The sequence below is a fragment of the Uloborus diversus genome, chromosome 1, assembly GCF_026930045.1.
Source record: "Uloborus diversus isolate 005 chromosome 1, Udiv.v.3.1, whole genome shotgun sequence".
Lineage (NCBI taxonomy): Eukaryota > Metazoa > Arthropoda > Arachnida > Araneae > Uloboridae > Uloborus > Uloborus diversus.
In genome coordinates, this window is record NC_072731.1 from 52,548,821 (window position 1) to 52,567,277 (window position 18,457).

The 18,457-nt window shown below is 32.4% G+C and overlaps 1 protein-coding gene across 1 annotated transcript in view; it reads left to right on the forward strand.

The window, feature by feature from the left end:
- LOC129234572 (coiled-coil domain-containing protein 50-like) overlaps window positions 1-18,457 on the forward strand; it is a 43,835-nt gene that overhangs the window by 4,126 nt on the left and 21,252 nt on the right. Inside the window, exons 2-3 of the mRNA XM_054868594.1 lie at window positions 9,488-9,550; window positions 11,028-11,166. Coding sequence (XP_054724569.1) covers window positions 9,488-9,550; window positions 11,028-11,166 — 202 coding nt within the window. The remainder of the gene's footprint in view (window positions 1-9,487; window positions 9,551-11,027; window positions 11,167-18,457) is intronic.

Below are 18,457 nucleotides of genomic sequence, written 5' to 3' on the forward strand. Positions count from 1 at the left end.
ACGAATAATTCTGTCCATTTATTCATAATTTTTGATGATCTACTGTCTTCTAACCTCAATAAAAAACGTTATTATAATGTTATCTTCTTTAATCCATTGGTATTTTGCATGTAGTTAATATGTTACACATTGAACAATACATAAATTACAGTAGAAACATGGCTGATTATGATCGAACCAAAAGCAATTTTGCGCTAAAATCGCCAAGCAAACCTCCCTTGGCGACAACACAGTCGTCAGCTGTACCAGTTTTGGCGACTTTATCACCTGCGCTAGCATTTTTTTTTTCCGCTTTTATTATTTTAGAATTCTTTTTCTCTTCTTTCTTTTGGAAACATAATTTAACGATCTCCAAATAGAAATACGAATTTCTTTCTTCAATAATTTTTTTAGACATAATTTTAATTCTTATGACATTAGAAAAAATAGTCATTATTAAAACTGATGTCACTTTTTACAATTGTATTATTTTTAATTTGAAGCTTTTTTTTAACTTTGCATCAATTTCTTCAAAATCATTCCAAAACTTTATTATATGTAAGGAGCAGCATGTATAGCCATTCAAGTATTTCATTAATATCCTCTTTATTATTAAATTGCAAAATTTAAAAAGTAGTAAATAAAATTTTCATTGGAAAAGTTAATAAAATAATAGTTAAAAAAACTAAAAAAACACGCTTTTGTAGCAAAATGAACTAAAAAGTGAAAAATAATCTTTGGATGATAGTAGTTGACCAACCACTTAATTTTAATGTAATACAAAAAAGCGTGGGGTGCTTTCTATTTACATTTTTGCTTGGACAACAAATGGAAGAAATTCAAGACAACTGATAAGAAGCCCCCCACGCTTTTTTTATTACATTAAAATCAAGTGATTGGTCAACTACTATCATCCAAAGATTATTTTTCACTTTTTAGTTCATTTTGCTACGAAAGCGTGTTTTTTTAGTTTTTTTAACTATTATTTTATTTTTCTGTTTTTTAGTCTTATGTTGGAGAATTATCAGGTGACGAAATTATTTATAAAATGAGTGCGATGTAAAATCTTAAAGTTAAGACAAAGGCACCCCAATGGGAAGCTACTATGAGTCATCGATGTGTGTTTACGGAAATCATATTTATTTTACTTTGAAAATTTGAGATGCATTTGAATAAAAGTTTTGTTCAACAATGATCTGATCAGCAATGAATTTCCAATTGAAGGCTCACCTAAATTTTGGCATGAAGTTAGTTAAAAGCAATAATATTTCATAGAGACGTACCGAGTAGCACTTTGGCCGAGTACCGAGTACTCGGCCTTTCACTACTCGGCCGAGTACCGAGTTACCGAGTACTCGGCCTTTCACTACTCGGCCGAGTTACCAAGTACCAATTATGTTTTAAGAAAAACCACCGACACACATGTGATGAATTTTGAACTTATTGGAATAGTAGTATAAACCTCCTTGTCTATATAATAGTTTTTAAAACTAAATTCCTGCTGAAATTCAATCACGCATTATATAAACAATTTTGTTTGTGTCAAAAATTTTACAAAAAAATTATTTTTAAAATTCAAAATAAATAAATAAAAGGTATGATTAATCAAGTTGGAATTAAAACAAATTACAGTGAAATCCCTCTAATGCAGACACTAACAGGACAATTTTTTTTGTCCACAATAGAGAGGTGTCCGCAGGACAGGGGTTTAATAATGTTATTTGCATTGGAACTGGGGAATTAAAAACTGTCCGCATAAGAGGGGTGCCCGTTAGGAGGGGTTTCACTATATACCAATCAACTATAGTTCTAGTCCGCCAAACATAATTTTTAAAAGCAGATAAAACAAATGTGCAGGGACACTGCAGACACGTGTTTCTGACCCCCCGTTACAAGGAACGTCTTTTTCAGTGCATAAGATGTGAGCTAAAGAATGTAAAGACATACGACAAAAAAATCCGACTTTTGTCGGATGCCTTTAAATCTACGAGCTCCCATTTTGTGCATTGAAAAAGAAATTCCTTGTAATGCCAAAACACGTGTCTGCAGTGTTCCTGCAGTGTGCTTTTAACGTTGTTTTATTTCCTTTTATTTTTTAAGCAAAGGTAATTTATATTTTTTATAACTAATTTTTGTTTGTAGCAAAAATCAATTTTTAATATAAAAATTCCATATTTTCTATACATACCTTTTTTTGCATAATTTTTAATAAATAAGTTTTATTAACTTTGAGGACATTAAAATAAAGATTTATTCCACAAACTTCATTATTCTCAAAATTTAAATTTGACTTATAAATTTTAACTGTAAATGATTGCAGAATATAATGCTTGCTCTTTTTTTTATAAATTTTAGTATCTGTCTTGGACAATATTCAATTTTTTGCAACTACTCGGTATTGGCCGAGTATCTGATCAGAATTTGGCCGAGTACCGAGTACTCGGCAAATTGGCTGAGTAGGCCGAGTACCGAGTAGTTACCGAGTACTCGGTACGTCTCTAATATTTCATGTTCTAATTACCTTGGAACATTGGAACAAATTTTGTCTGATGCAGAAAAATTGAACGTTTTTGTAGATATTTTTAAATAATTTTTGCGAGCATTTTTTAATGTATTTTTTTAATTTTTTCCTTTTTTACATTGTTGGATTTGTGCCAAAATATTGATTAAAATTGGAGGAAACTAACAATTAAAAGAGTTTATTAATTAATTTGATTATAGAATATTGCATTGTCATCGGGCCTGAGGTCGCGTGCCAAATTTCAAAAGAATCCGATCGCAGGAAGTGGGCGAAATTTGAGCTGCAAGATTCCGTTACAAGATACATACATACATACAGGTGAAGCTAATAAAAGCGTGTTAAAAATCAGATTAACAATTGTCAAAAATGGTGAAACTTACGTTATGATGATGTCCAAAATCCGTTACCTACAGGACAACAATGTCCAAAATCTGTTACCTACAGACTGCTGATTTAATTTGCTAATTAACAATTTTTACAAATACCTGCTGTCTTTTCATGTTCATACATTGTGTTCTAGGTATGCATACTATAGAATAAAAGCAAAATTGATGTCAAATTCGAAAATTTTTGAAATTGCTCAAAGTTAACTTTTTTGTTCCCACCTTTTGAGAACTGCCCATAGACCACACGATACAAACAAACTCTCTCAATGAAATGACAAGATTGTGAAATGTACGGTATCATAATCATAATAACTAAGTCAATAAAAATTAACTAAAAAGTGTCAAATAAAAAATTATTAAATAAAAACAAAAAACCTGACTGCGTAAAAACCAAAAAAACTAAAAAGAAAAATGTATAAGCCCAGTAGTTTAGAATGTTATTAAGTACTACGGAATAAATACCCCGTTGAAATAGTTTTATAACCGTACACAGATAAGACAAATCATAAATTCAAAAGCAGAATAGAAGGATCAACAGTCGAGGCCCATTCAAATTTTACGGGTTTCTCTGAATCAGAAAGGAATGGGCCTTGACTGTTGATCCTTCTATTCTGCTTTTGAATTTATGATTTGTCTTATCTGTGTACGGTTATAAAACTATTTCAACGGGGTAGTTATTCCGTAGTACTTAATAACATTCTAAACTACTGGGCTTTTTTTATAGTTTTTTTGGTTTTTACACAGTCGGGGGTTTTTGTTTTTATTTAATAAACAAATGTTTTTATTCAATTGTTTTCTATTATCATGGTGGTTCCTTTTTGAGAAAGGACTTTTTTAAACATGAACGAGCAAAAATCTCTTGAGAACCGATGCCGGTTTGCCCAACCATCGCTTGAAAATCGCTGCTCTATAGGATAACAGTATTTTTTTCTCAAAAAATATGCAAATGAAAGATACCCAAAAAATAGTTTTTTTTTTCACAAAATGTGACCCTAAAAGTAAAAACTTGGATTGACCCCAGAGTACTACATTTATGCTTTTGCTTTCTAGGGTCACTTTTCCTCTCTTAATCCCCATGGTTTAGCAGAATATTTTTCCCATGGAAACCAATTTCAGTACATACTAGCTGCGTGCCCGACGTTGCACGGGCTACTTAAAAAATGAAAGAGATGTCCAATTTGTGTTTTTGTATTACTCTGACATCAGTTTCTAAAGCGCTGAGGAATAAATAAATACGCATATTGCAAGATTTGCAAAACACCAGTAAGAGCATATTTTTGGCAAAAATCTCTTAAACGTTAATCATAGTAATCAATGATACAAGTTATGAGTATTTTCAATTAGCACAAAAGATGAAAATATATACATTATCAACTATAATCTGTGCTCACTTTAAACTGAATTAAATCTGATAGACTATATCTGAAATATTTATGTACAATTACAATCAGCTTTTTACATAAAATGACACACACTTTTTGGCTAGTTACGTGAAACTAAAGCACCACCACTTACTAAATACCAATAGGCATTAATTAATTATCAAGTCATCAGATTCCAATCAAGCTTTAGTTAAAATCCTTAAAATCAATATTTTTTGTTAAACTTTGTTTCACTTAAAGAAATGCAAACAATCTTAATTTAACGTGTTCTTTTAACGATACAAACTGTATTTCAAAAAGAGAAACAGGAAGGAAAAAGAGAGTTATTACAATTCAAAAACTCACCCATGTGACAGTAAAAAGTCCAACAAAATAAACATAATTAGTCGCACATCATAAATGTAACAAAATATGAGGTCGGTGAATGATAAACTTACACTACAATCAATAAACATTACTAAAGAAACATTTTTCATATGCTGAAAAGAGTTAAGAACGTTGAATGTAAAAAATAAAAAAAGGATAGACGATAAAATAAGGGCTATATCCGAATAGAGCAACCAATTTTAAACTTATTTAAAATAAAATTCTAGATGGAAACGTTGTTTTAAGATTTGGACAGCAGCCAAAAAAAAATCTCTTTTAAAACAATTTTCAGAATTTTATTTGCTTACCTATGTGCGAAATGGCAACAGGAAAGAAATACAAATTCTTGAATAACATTATATTAATTAACGTTTTAATTAATGTCTCTGCTAATTAAAGTCGTACAATTACGAGTTTGGTCCTATTGTTTTCTTTGGAAAATTTTGAATTGATCAGTATCTCGTTCGACTCTCGATTCGCAGCGGTTCTCGAGAAGATCGATCTTCTGACAGACAGACAGACGGACACGAACAGATTTTAATATTATAGTGGATTGGAGACATTAAAATTTTACATTTTTAATAACTTATTCATTAATGGCTGGGAAAGAAATTTTCATACATTTTTGCAAAGAATAAAGCACTGAAAACAAGGAAGTTCTCATTTCTAAGGGAGCTTGACCCCCCCCCCCCCCCCCCCCCCCCGCCGTTTCCCTATATGGGCACTTTTGGGTCAAAGGAAATATGCGATTCGGTTTTTAAAACTTAGTGTGCACAAAATAAGAGTAATAATCACAGAAGAGAAATAAGTAAAAATCCAGATTATATATATATATATATATATATATATATATTTCACACAAAATTTAACATTACTACATAAAACTTTATTTTGAACATATAGTCTGGCAACATTATGAAGTCGGCACAGGCCCTAATTACAGCATAACGATGCTGCCAGGTTAGGTTTGCCCCAACTATAGAGCATATGAATTCAAACACAAAGAAACAAATTAAAGATTTTGGGGCAATCTTTCATCAGATGTAGCTGACATGCACCATCAGTTACTTTTACAACAATAATGAGAAAACAGTTTTTTCATATTTCACATATAACCACAAAACTGAATAAATCATTGTTTGTTTTCTTTTTTCTTTTATATCCTCACACCCACCCCCTTGAAATTTTTCCATACCTCCCAAGGGACTGCGGCCCCCAAGTTGAGAACTGCTGCTATGGGCCGTCTGAATAGTTGACGCCGCCTGGGGCGAAAGTTCCCTGCCCCCCCCCTTACACACAGAAAAATCAAGTTCATTATAACATCAGTGCATCATACACGTGAATGCATTATACTTGCATTTTTTAAAGAAAACAATCAGAAGACTATGGATAATACAAATTAAAATACATCCAAAGAATCTTTTCTTAATATTTACTATACATTAATACTCCAAAAACTTTTTGAAAAATAAAAATGTTAAAAATCCAAATATATATCTTGTAAAATTTTACCCCATAAAATAAAAAACAAGCACTTAAAACTGAACTAGTTACTCACAGTGATCAAAATAAGAACACTAATAAATAATTTCTTGATTAAAAATAGAAAATATTTTTATAGAAGTAAATTACATCAAAATTAAGTTTGGATCTGGACTAATCCAATGATTCTTTTCAAGAGTTTTTTGGCTTTACTTGTGTCAAGGCTTTCATATATGTAAAAAACAAAGATGTCATTTGTTTGCATCAATTTTTCGTAAGTTTGAGGGGAAAACCTAAGTGCTCAATAACATCAAAAATCACTTAGTATTGCATTTTTGGAGCTTTAATTTTGAGAAATTGCTGGCCTTAATATTACAAAATATGTCCTCACAATTGCATTTTTAAGACTTGAGTTTCAGAAAATATTTGGGCAAGGATCCCCATACCACCTTTCTTTAATATCACAAGCAATGTGTTTTTTAAGCAACACAAACATGTAAGTATAGCCTCTGAATATTGAACATTGCTTAAGTTTCTTGGGCCATAATTTTGTAAAATTTTAAAGGAAAGGGCTCCAGATCCTCCTTCCCATGAAATCTTCAAAGTTTGTCTAAAATTACGTTTTTGAAACTTTAATTTCAAAACTTGCAGGGAGAAAAAGGAATTGATTTCAATCTATTTTTTTTTTTAAATCAATCAAAGACAGTCCCCGCGGGTGGACTATAATCCGCAGGTCCTAAAATTGAACTGAAGAAAAAAAAGCTTTGTATAATCTTCGAATAATACAATGTAAAACAAGTAAAGTTTGGATTTAACATACTAATGGAACGACGAAACTAAAACGTGAAAAAGTAATTGCTTTGAAGATATAATCAAAATTAATCTGAAATATAATCTAAAAAAATAATTATTTCTTCTTGAAATCGTGATTATAGTACGCTAATTACTTGAAAAACAAATAGTCAAGACAAAGGAGCAAACAGGCTAATCTTGTGCAAATGAAGGCTTCCTCCTTCACTGTGTTGTTGTTTATTTTACATGGCCTGAATCGCGTAAGAGGAACATTCAAGCAATGTGAAATAAGCAACATACAACAACATACAAGCAGCGAAAGAACATTAAAGCAGTGTAAAATAAACACATTCAGGCAGTGTACGGTGAATCCTACTGTAAATATTAAGGTTCAATGCTTTGGTGTTGAAAAAAATATCACAGATAATCTGCGGCAGCAAATAATCCACACTTCATTAACTTTGCACTTTTTAAACAGATAATCCGCGGATTATACGCTATAAAATACTATGTTACATGAAATGAGAGGCGCCTTACGGTGCTCCCTCATTTCATTCCGCCGGGGTGATTGCCAGTCTTGCATAATATAGACGAACGCACAAACGGCATTCGCAGAAAATTTTTTACTCTGCAGAATTTTTTTTTAACTACTAACATTAATTTTTAAAAAAATGAAGGAAAAAAACCAAAGAAATTTTTTTTTTTAATTCCACATTTAATTTCTGTCTTTTCCTAATCTTATGCAAAATTAATCTAAAAAATAATGATTTCTTCTTGAAATCGTGATCATAGTACGCTAATTACTTAATGACAAAGGAGTAAACGGTGGTCACAAAAGAGGACTGCTTCTTACTATGACTGTATGGTTTTTTATTTTACATACCCTGAATCGCGTAAGAGGAAAATTCAAGCTACATAAAATAAACAACTTTACAGAATACAGAATGGTCTCTATTGGTGAATCCTGCTGTAAATTGAGTTTCAGTGCATTGGCCTTGAGAGAAAGATATAGAAGCACGTTGGACTGCATAACGCAAGCAACATTTTTTATAATTTTAGTGATAAAAATACTATTAAATTTTGTTACTACCTTATTTTCTGTTGTGTGTAGAGTGAAAAATATTAAGTTTAAAGATGACTATAACATAATAAATTGATTTTTTGATAAATTATCTTTATTTAAAAACAGCAGTAAGCACATTCACCGTTAGTATGCAGTTATTTTTTAAAAATCAAAAGAAAAATTGTAGAATATTGTTATAATTATTGAGATTTAAGTGCAAAAAAAAGTTTTTAAATTATTTGGGGTAGATTGATTGGATCCAACGTCCCCCACAAAGAGTGGACCAACCTATCCCACCTTCTTGGTCTGAAAAAGTTATATCATAATTTTTTTCTTTTAGATAAAAAATGAAAAAATTGCCAATTATATCGAATTATAAAGGAACTTACTTTAAGAAAGTAGTACAATTCCCCACCCCCACCTCCCTCCCCCGCAATATTGATGAAAACCATTTAAAAAAGTAAAGTTACAGTTTTCTGAAAATTACTCAGGACCCCTGAAAAAACACTTTCTGGAATAAAATGTGTTCAATATAACTTTACCATATGATTTCATTATAGGATTTGTAAGACCATAATAGGTGCTATTTGTTGATCATAAAATAAAATAAAAAATATTAATAGCATTAAAATAATTGAAACCGGTCCAATGTGCCCCGCAGTCCTTTGTCCTACCTCTCCCTATGTTGCCTATGTTTAGTGTAAATATATGAAAATCAATGCAAGAATCAGATAAACCATGCTCTATTTGAAAGTAAAAACTATTTTTCCAAAAACTTTATATTTGTTCATGCATTGTTCAACTACTGTTCTGGGTAAAAAAAAAGAATTGAGCTGTCTTCAGAGCCCCATTCAACCAGTTAAATCACATGGAGTTGGTACGGGAGTCCTCAGAGTGTAGAGTACTGATATAGAGCAGAAGTGACATCCTTTAACATTTCGGGTTCATATTGTTTTTCAGCACATCAAGATTTTCAAATGCAAATAACAGTGGGATTGTTCAAGGGCTCAGGGGTTAGAAATTGTTGTCTCTTTTTCAAAATTTAGATTTATTTAGGAATAAACTTTTGCAAGAAATGGTACAATGCAGCTAATTGTACAAAAGTATTACTTATGACTTTATTCAATATGTATTACCTTCAAAACTGGTAAATTAGCCATTTTTTGTTGAACATTTGAGTATCATGGCTTCCAGGTTCTATTTCGATGCGGTTTTGGATATCATCTCTTTCACAAAATTTTTTTGGATATCATCCCTTTTACGATTTTTTTTTTATATTTTGGATTCCCTTCTTTTTGCTCTCTGACTACTCTCATTCCTGGGAAAATAAAACTTTCAGATAAGAAATTTGCCAGTTTTGATACAAGGTTTCTTATTCTTACAGCATAATTCCATACCTTGAATTTTGATTACATTTATGCAGTGAAATAGTTCAAAACATATGCATCATAATTTTTAATTTAATTTTGGGATGATTCACTAGTTAAGTTAATATATATTCTTTCTTGCATTACAGTTTGTCGTGAATGGCTAGTCAGAGAAGACAGTGTCTTGGCTTACAAACTTCAAACAGAAGAAAGTAAGCTTTGTGTTTTACTGTAATATCAATCATTTATGATGTTGTATTGAAGTTTCTGCATTATGAATTTTAATATGAAGTATTGAAAAAGTTTTTGAAATAATCACGTGTTGTAGATAGTTGCCCAATTCTCATGCTGTAGGAAAAGAAAAGAGAGGGCTGAGTCTATTTTGTTCCGCAAAATTATTCTTCAATTTTGTTTTGAAATCAACAGCATTTTTAAATAACTTTTCAGAATGTTGGTCTTTTTCTCTGCTCATTATTCTTTTAATGTTGTGCTTTTAACTTTGTCCTTAAAACTGTAACTCTTTATTAATTAACTGCTTATTACTTTTTTTTTAAAGGAAGAAGTGTGTTTTTAAAAAGTTGTCTTTCTTTACATTGTTGCAATCTGAATCAACAGTCAAAAGTTGACCAATGTTATAGTCAGTCAGTTGCAGACTTTTTTTTTTTTTGCAGAAAAGAGCTAAGTCTTTGGGATTTTGTCATTCAACTCTATCTTAGCTATCCTTGTCACATTCTGTTATCCGGAACATTAGCTTGTCAATTCCCAGAAATTATTTTATTATAATTGTTACAGAAAGCTTGATAGAACAAAAGATATCAGTGAATGTAAACCTTATTTTCTTTTTTAAATACCAAAAAATGGGTTTGCCTATGCATTTAAGTAAAATTTACTACTGTCTCTTTCATGAGCAAAGCTCCCGCCGTTAAGTCTGAGCCCGTCTACTGTCATAGAAACGGACTTTGTTCATTTTCTGCAAGGGTTAGCAGGAGGGGGTTTTTCGCCACTCGTTCTCTCTCTTTTGTGCAGTTGTATGGGTTTTTCCAACATTAATCTGCCCTTCAGAAAATGAGACATGCCTCCTTGTTATAGCAAGGACAAGCCAAGACATTTCGGCGGGGGCTTTTCTCGTGACAGCCGGACAGTAACCAATTCTTAATTTTTTCAACTTTTTTTTTCTTCTTTTGATCGTTTCAAAGTTAATTAGCCTTTAAAATTTAAATTATACTTTAAAATAAACATAAGAAAAAGGTTACAGGCATAAATTGTTATTGAACTTAGTACTTTACAATAAATTTTGCTTCAGTAAGGGAAAAAAATTCTAAGTGTCATGATCTGCACTGAATGAGTTTGTTGTGAAACAAAATAAAATTCGAATACTGATTCAAATGTTTTTTTTCCCCAGAAGAAGATTTTTTGAAACTTGTCCAATGTGGTATCTAAAGTATCTACCTTTTCTGAAAGCAAATAAAATCTAATTTTGCTTTCTCAAAAATAGCTCTTATTGTACCGTTAGCATATTGTTGCTTCTTTCAATTCTGCCAATTTTTTACTGCTGCACCTCAAAACAGAGATTCTGAGAAAAATTAAACGTGTTAAGGATAATTAAATAGTAGAGATACTGTTAAGAATGTTTCAAAGAACTGTTTTTACTCTTTTTTTCTCCTCTGTCTTATTCCCCCATTCTTGCAGTTGAGCATCATTATGGCCACAACAAAGAAAAGAATCAACTTGTCAGGTCTGATTTTCAAGAAGCTTGTTCTGCTCAAAAATCGGAAGAAGAAGAAGCTGCAATGGTTCATATGGCTTATGAAAAAATGCTCAAAGAACAGTAAGTTGACCTTTTTTCAATTGCAGTAAACCTTTTTACGTTATGTCAGCACTAGATGACAGAGGGATTATTTTTTCTGGTTATAGAGAATGATATCATAACTTCCTTTGTTTTCGCCAAGATTTTTCAATATTTAAATTATCAGACAAATATGATTTTAAATATTGCAGAAAAAAACCCATATGAAATAGATGCCATTAAGTATTTTGTCTAAATAAAAGACATATTAAGTTTCTATGAAAGCTAACTTGCATTTGAAGCTTCTATAAGTGAGAGTTATCTTCAAATTAAAGAAAAGAAAATATATTTGTTTGTTATTGAAAGAAATAAAGCATCAATAGAAATTCTACAACAAGTAACTAAAATTAAAAAATTTTAAAAACCCGAAGTCACAGATGTCGAATCGAGGGAACATTGAAAATCCTTTTTAAAGCCTTATACTGTTAAAAATCAATTACAAGTATTTTATTTGTTAACAAATAGAAACTGGCAACAGATAAAAAATTTAAATCATTGCGTTTTCTTTCCTTATCAACTAACATTGAATTTAGTTACCAATTAAGTGAATAAAGGCTTCACCGTATTTAAAATGTGCTTCAAAAATATTAAAGTTCAAATTCAATGTAATATGGAAGTTCCAAACACATTCTATCAGACACAGAAAAAATTGCTCTATATTTTGGTACTAAATTTTTAGAGATTTTTAATTAATATCTTAATTAATGTCATCTGAAGACGCAACCTAGCTAAGAATACTCTCAAACAACTCTCCTTTCGAACAATTATTTTTTTTTTTTTTTCAAAATGGTCGATCCATTTAGGGACTAGAGTGCCACAGATATACACAGACTTGTCAAACTTACAAATGCCTTGCTTTGTGTGTTGGGAGTTAAAAAGGATAAATTGTTGTTTGAAATTCAAATATGATTTTCCCTATTCATAAAGCATCTACTTTCTACTTACATTGTTTGCTGTTAAGGCTGACAAAATTAATTGTTCCTTTGGAAAAAAACCACTAGGTAGTTTTATTGCTTAGAAAATTGGATTTGGTATGCAATAACCCTTGCTATACATTTTACATAGTTCTGTGTTCCTCAGCATTATTTATAGCTATAAATAATATTATTTAAGATTCTTTTGCAATTTTAATTCAATGTTATTTTAAATAATGAAACCCAGTGGCTCAGCTTCACACTTCCATACTGCTGATCAGGGTTCCATTCCCTGGCTAGGCACTATTGACTCAGATCTGAACAGTGGGAGTTCCGTGTTCAGCTGACCATCTAACCCATTGGTTCCTAAACTGTGGGCTGCGACCCCTAAGGGGGTGGCGAAGCATTTCTTAAGGCGTCGCAACATAATCCCAAGACTTTAAAATTTTGTTGCATAGTTTGAAAATTAAAATAAGTAGGGAACAAATAGTATCATTTTAGAGTTGCATCACGACTCGAACGCAGTGGCGAATCCAGAAGAGGAGCCCTCGGGTTGCAGCACCCCCTCCCCCCCCCCCCCTTGTACCAGAAACCAGAATACCTGTTCCCGTAACGTTCTTTAAGATTATCTTTCATTTTGGTTTATTGGCTTTCCCTACAAATTTCCTCAAAGAATCTTGAATTCACCTCCGTCTAACATCATCTAAAATCGGGTAAAATTTCGTTTTTGGAACTTTAATTTCAAATTATTTCAATGAGAGGTTCTCTAAGGTCTAAACCCCAATCTTTATTCTGAAAGATGTCCTGTACTTGCGTTTTCAGGATATAATTTTAGAAATATTCCGGAAAGAGCCCGGAACCTCATCTCGTCCTCTAACCATCAAAAATAGTCAAGAAATGGATTTTTAGGATTTTAATTTCAAAAACATTTTTAGAGGAGTGTCTACTGCTCCCCCCCCCCTTCATATAATTAAAGATGGTATGCAATTTCAGTTTTAGGATTTAAATTTCAAAAAAATTCCGGATTTGTCTCTGAACGTTTTGCCTTGTCGTCACAGATTATCTACTATTCTGTTTTTGGGGTTTAAACTTCCAAAAATTTCCTTGGGGGTTACCCAAATCCTCTCTCCTCACATCATTAAAACTCATCAAAAAGTTTTTGGAACTTCAAATTCTGAAAAAATTCCGGAGGAGAAACTCAGAGTCCAAACCTTTCTTTTAACGTTTACAAAGATGGCTTTTAATTGCATTTTAAGACTTCATATTCAAAAATTCTCCTGTGATGGGTTTCCCTAAGCCCTTCTTTTCCCTTAACTTCAACAAAGATGACCTGCAACTGAGCTTATTTATGACATATCCTTTTTCATTTTCAAAAAAATAGAGAGCATAGCCAATCCTCCTCCTCCTCCCCTATCCTTAAAAATCGTGTAAAACTTCCTTTTTAGGACTTCAATTTCAAGAAATTTCATATGAAAAGTCTCTGAGCTTGAACCATTTATAAAAGTCTCTGAACCTCTCCTCCTCTTAACATTACTAGTTTTCATGCAAACTATTTTTATAACTATAATTTCGAACATTTTCCGTTTGAGGATGAGGATCTTCGTGAATTCTGCACTTACAACTGTAGGTTCATATTGCTAATTCTCTTTCTCCGCTTATATAAAGCAATTCCAATAATTTTACTGTGTGTATGCTAATAATGACATCATCCTCCCCTTCCTCCAGGCAAAGATCCTGTTCTCTCTTTCTCGCTACATACGCTTGATAAAAATTAATTGGCTGACAAACGCTCTCCCCCCAATTTTTTGATATTGTGGCTGCCTTGTTAAGAGGTAATGCTTTCATTCACTGCAATGAAAGTTGGAGACTCTAAGACTGTATAAGATTTTTATGGCCTCAGCTTCTCCAAAAACCGAATCCTGCATTCACCAGGGTCTCTGCATGCTCCGAGCTCGTAAAAATCCTCTAACCTCTCCTCCTCCAAACATCACCAAAGATCGTGTAAACTGCAATTTTAGAACTGTAATATCGAACATTTTTTGGGGAATATCTTCGCAAATGTTGGACTTACGACTGTAGACTTATATTATTAATTCTCTTTCTCTGCTTATATAATGCAATTGCCTTAATTTGATTGCTCATTTGCTAGTATCCCCCCCCCTCCCGCTACCGAAAACCTAGCCTCTCACTAGAAATATATAAGAGACACTAAAAGTATATAAGATTTTTTATGATTTGAGCTCCTCCAGAAACCAAATAATGCATTCGCCACTGCTAAAATGCAAGAATTTTGAAAGTATCAGAATACATGTTCACAATATAGTGACCATCTTTTTTCAGTTTCTACAATCATTGCATGTTACACCCATCACGCAAAAATATAATATCTCAAGCACATTGAGTTATGTTAAATGTGTGTGTACGCACGCGCACACATACACTATATGACCAAAAGCATGGGGACACTTTCAAAAATTCACATTTTCACGGATTTTTCGAGAAATAAAAGACCAATTGCTCTCTAATTTTTTTTACATAAAAGGTTTTCTCCAGAACAAAAATTAAGTCTATTATTTATATAGGAAACGGACAACAAATTGGGGAATCAAAAAAGGGTTTTTGATCATTTTTCATTGTAAATAGCTGAGAATAAGCTATACACTTCAGAAATAAGTTAAAAGACCTATCTAGAATTTATTTTTATATTTTCGTGAAAGTATCTCTTTCTGAATACTTGACAGCATATTAGAGAAACATAATAATAAAATTTGAAGTTAAAATATTGAAAATTTAATGAAATATGAATGTTTAAAGCAATTAATTTTTCACTGCACATGTGTGAAAGATAGCAATTTATAACCTTCATAATAGGAAGCCCGGGTATATCCTACATCTCACAAAAAAATTCCACCTTGATATCTGTAAAATCTAAAAAGTTATCAGCAATCTCAGGGTTCATACCCTCTTGAAAAACCTTGAAGGGTGCTTTAAAAGAAGTTCATTTTCGAGTGCTTGAAAACCTTGAAAAAGTTTTTAAACCTTGAAAAATTTTCTTAGTGCTTAAATTCTTTCAAAAATCGTCGGATTGTGCTTCAAACTTTTAAAAAGTATTGCACTTATGCAATTTTCTGAACATGTGTTTGATTTGCAGCATCGCCAAAAATTACTTCGGTGTTTGGGATTTCAATAAAAAATAAATGTATTTTACAGAAAACATGCCAACGTTGAACTTTCTCAGACTTAGCGGAAAATTGCTTCTCGTGTTTAAAATTTCAATCTTTTTGCATCCTGCAAATATTAAATATTTTGGCTAATCGAATGTTATTTTTGCATATGCTACCTCAGATTAACATATTTTATGTTTAATTTTGGTAAAAAAAAAATTTATTTTACGGAAAACATGCCAACGTTGAACTTTCTCAGACTTTGCGGAAAATTGCTTCTCGTGCTTGAAATTTCAATCTTTTTGCATCTTGCAAATATTTTGGTTAATCAGATGTTATTTTCAAATATGCTACCTTAGATTAGCATATTTTATGTTTACTTTTAGTAAAAAATAAATAAAATTTATTTCGTGGGAAATATGCCAACATTGAACTCAATTCGCGAAAATTTGCTTCACTTGTTTGAGGTTTCAACCCTTTTCCATCTTGTAAATATTTTTATATTTTTGGCAATTAGAAATTATTTTGACACATGCTACATCAGATTAGCTTGCTTTATATTATTTTTTTAATAACTAAAAAAATAATTACTTTTGTTTTGTTTTAATACTTATATGCTCATTTAATTTTGCAATTTTGATTTTAATTATCATTAGCTAATTTTCAGTTATTACAGATTTTTTGAATTTTTTTTTTAATTTAAACAATTGAGGACCTAACATTTTAACTTAAAGTTTGTATTTTAAAAATTGAATTATGTAATTTTATAAAGTTGCATTTTTTAATGTCTGCTAAAATAATTAAGGTATGTAACAAGGGTGATTGTGTTTTGGTTATTCACTGGAAATCCAGTAGTGTTCGTTATGCTTTCACCTCCCTACTTCCGATTTCCCCCCTTTACCTCAAATGTTCAAAATTACTACTGTTGTTGGGTTGTGGGCTCTTGGAACAACTTATCAGAAGAGGATGTAATCAGCAAAGGGGTAGATAGCTTAAGGAGGGTCAATGATCTTAATTGAGGACTAATCAATTGACTAGGACCAGCCTAGCTAGGCCCAGTGACTGTTGCTGGTTATCAACAGGCCTAGTTGACTTAATAAATTGTTTTTGTATTGTATGTATATCAAAAGTAATTGTTGTACAGATGTATATTTAAGTAATAAGGGTCTTAGTTTTAAAAATTACCCTCCTTCCCTCTCCCGATTACTCTTTGAAACTTACAGGTGATTTTTTATGCAATCCCTATCACACCTGAACCATGGGTGCAAGACCTTCCGTCTCAGGACGGATTTCCGTCTTCGACAAAATTTCCGAGACGGAGGTCGGGACGGAAAGCAATTCGCGCGATGACTTTTCTTTCAGTTTTTTTCTTTAAAAAAAAAGAAATTGAGTGTTTGAAAAATATGCTTTAATTACTGAACTGTTCCATAACCATGAATTGAATTTACATCGACATTCTCTCCATTTTCCTTTACATCAACATTCTCTCCATTTTCGGCCATGGGCTTGTTTTGCTTGCATCGTGCTTTTGGATGAGTGGCTTTTAGACTTGCACCATTTGACTTTTTTTTAAGGTTTCTGTTATTTGCAGACGGAGGTGGAGGTGCTGCTCGGAGGTGTTGCTCGCTATTCTCCCTGATTTTTCGAAATAATCATCTCTATTGCTAGTCCTTTTCTCTTGCTATTTTCAATCACCCTTTCATTTTTTTTTTCATTTGCGGTTTTTTTTCTTCTTTTGTAAACTTTACACACAGAAATGAAAATTATGTGCGCTCTTAAAATGTCTTCGAGTTGAATCTGAATCACCGATTGAGAGTGATTGCTGACAAGATGAAATAATTACGCCGCAGCAAACGGAGTCCACATAACAGGTAAAATGGGAACTATCAGGGGTTTTGAAGATTTTAATGAAAACGGGAATTTTAGAAAGAATTGGGATGGAGGGGGATTTCAAGCTGGTTTGAAAACCGTTCCTACATATTTAACAAAGACTTGAGGAACCATTGAATTCCAATGTCATTCTATATAACATTCGCTAAAATATATGGGGGGGGGAGGGCGAGAGAGAAAGGAAAGAGAAAAATGACAGCAGCACCAGTTTGCGAAAAAACGCTGGTGTGCAGAGAGGGTAAGTCTGCAAATTAACCCTTGATACTGAAGTCTTAAAACGTTTATATCTTTGACAATCTAAGAGAGGGGGGGGGGCTACTCAAGGGCAGCAGTATAAAATATTGAAAAACTGAATTGAAAGCAATTTTTGAAGCTAGAAGTGGTTCGGGATTTCTCTTCTGCAAACTCTAAAAAATTTAAAAGTCAAAAATGTTTAGGCTGTCTTTCATTATGTAGAAGTGGGGAGAGGGATGTTTTAAAAAAAAATAGAAAACTGGAGTCTTAAATCCACTAATTTAGGCAATCTTTGGTGAATTTATGAGAAATGGTTTTGGTGTTCTAACTTGAAAATGTTTTGTTGCTGACGCATTAAAAACTCTTTGAGGCTAGACTTAAATGACCTAAGAGAAAGTGAATTTGGGACCCTCTCCCGAAAAGTGTTTGTAATTGAAGCCTTAAAACTTTTAGGCTGTCTTTAGCAATGTTAAAGGGGGGGGGGGAGGCTCTCTTTAGGCGAAATTCCGAAACTGGAGTCTGAAAAGCGCAACTTTAGACCGTCTTGGGGTTCGCGATTCCCCCTCCTCCCCGAAAAATGTTCAAAGCTGAAGTATTCAGAACTCATCTTTAGGTCGTCTTTGGAGGACTTAAGAAGAGGGAATTCCCAAATTTATGTCAAATTTAGTGAACTTAGGGGAAGGAGTTTGGATGCTCTCTTCCCCAAAAATTTCTCCGTGCTGAAGTATTAAAATGCTATTTTGGCTATTTTTGAGTGAGTTAAGAGATAGGGAATTCAGCGGTTGGGGGGGGGGGGGAGGTCTTTCTCGAAACATTTTAGAAATTGAATTTTTAAAACTTTGGGATGTCTTTGGCGATGTGGGTAGGGGAGTTGCTCTTTCAATGGGAAAATAAATCTTAAACACAAACTTGCAGTCTTTAGTAAACACATTGAGGGGGGGGGGGGGAGTATTCCGCCGCCTGGCCCGAAATATTTCCGTTTCTGAAATTTTAAGAGCTTTGTTTTGAGCTGTCTTTGGATGACTTAATAGGTAGGGTATAGGAAGCTTCTTTCAAAAAATTTCCGAAATA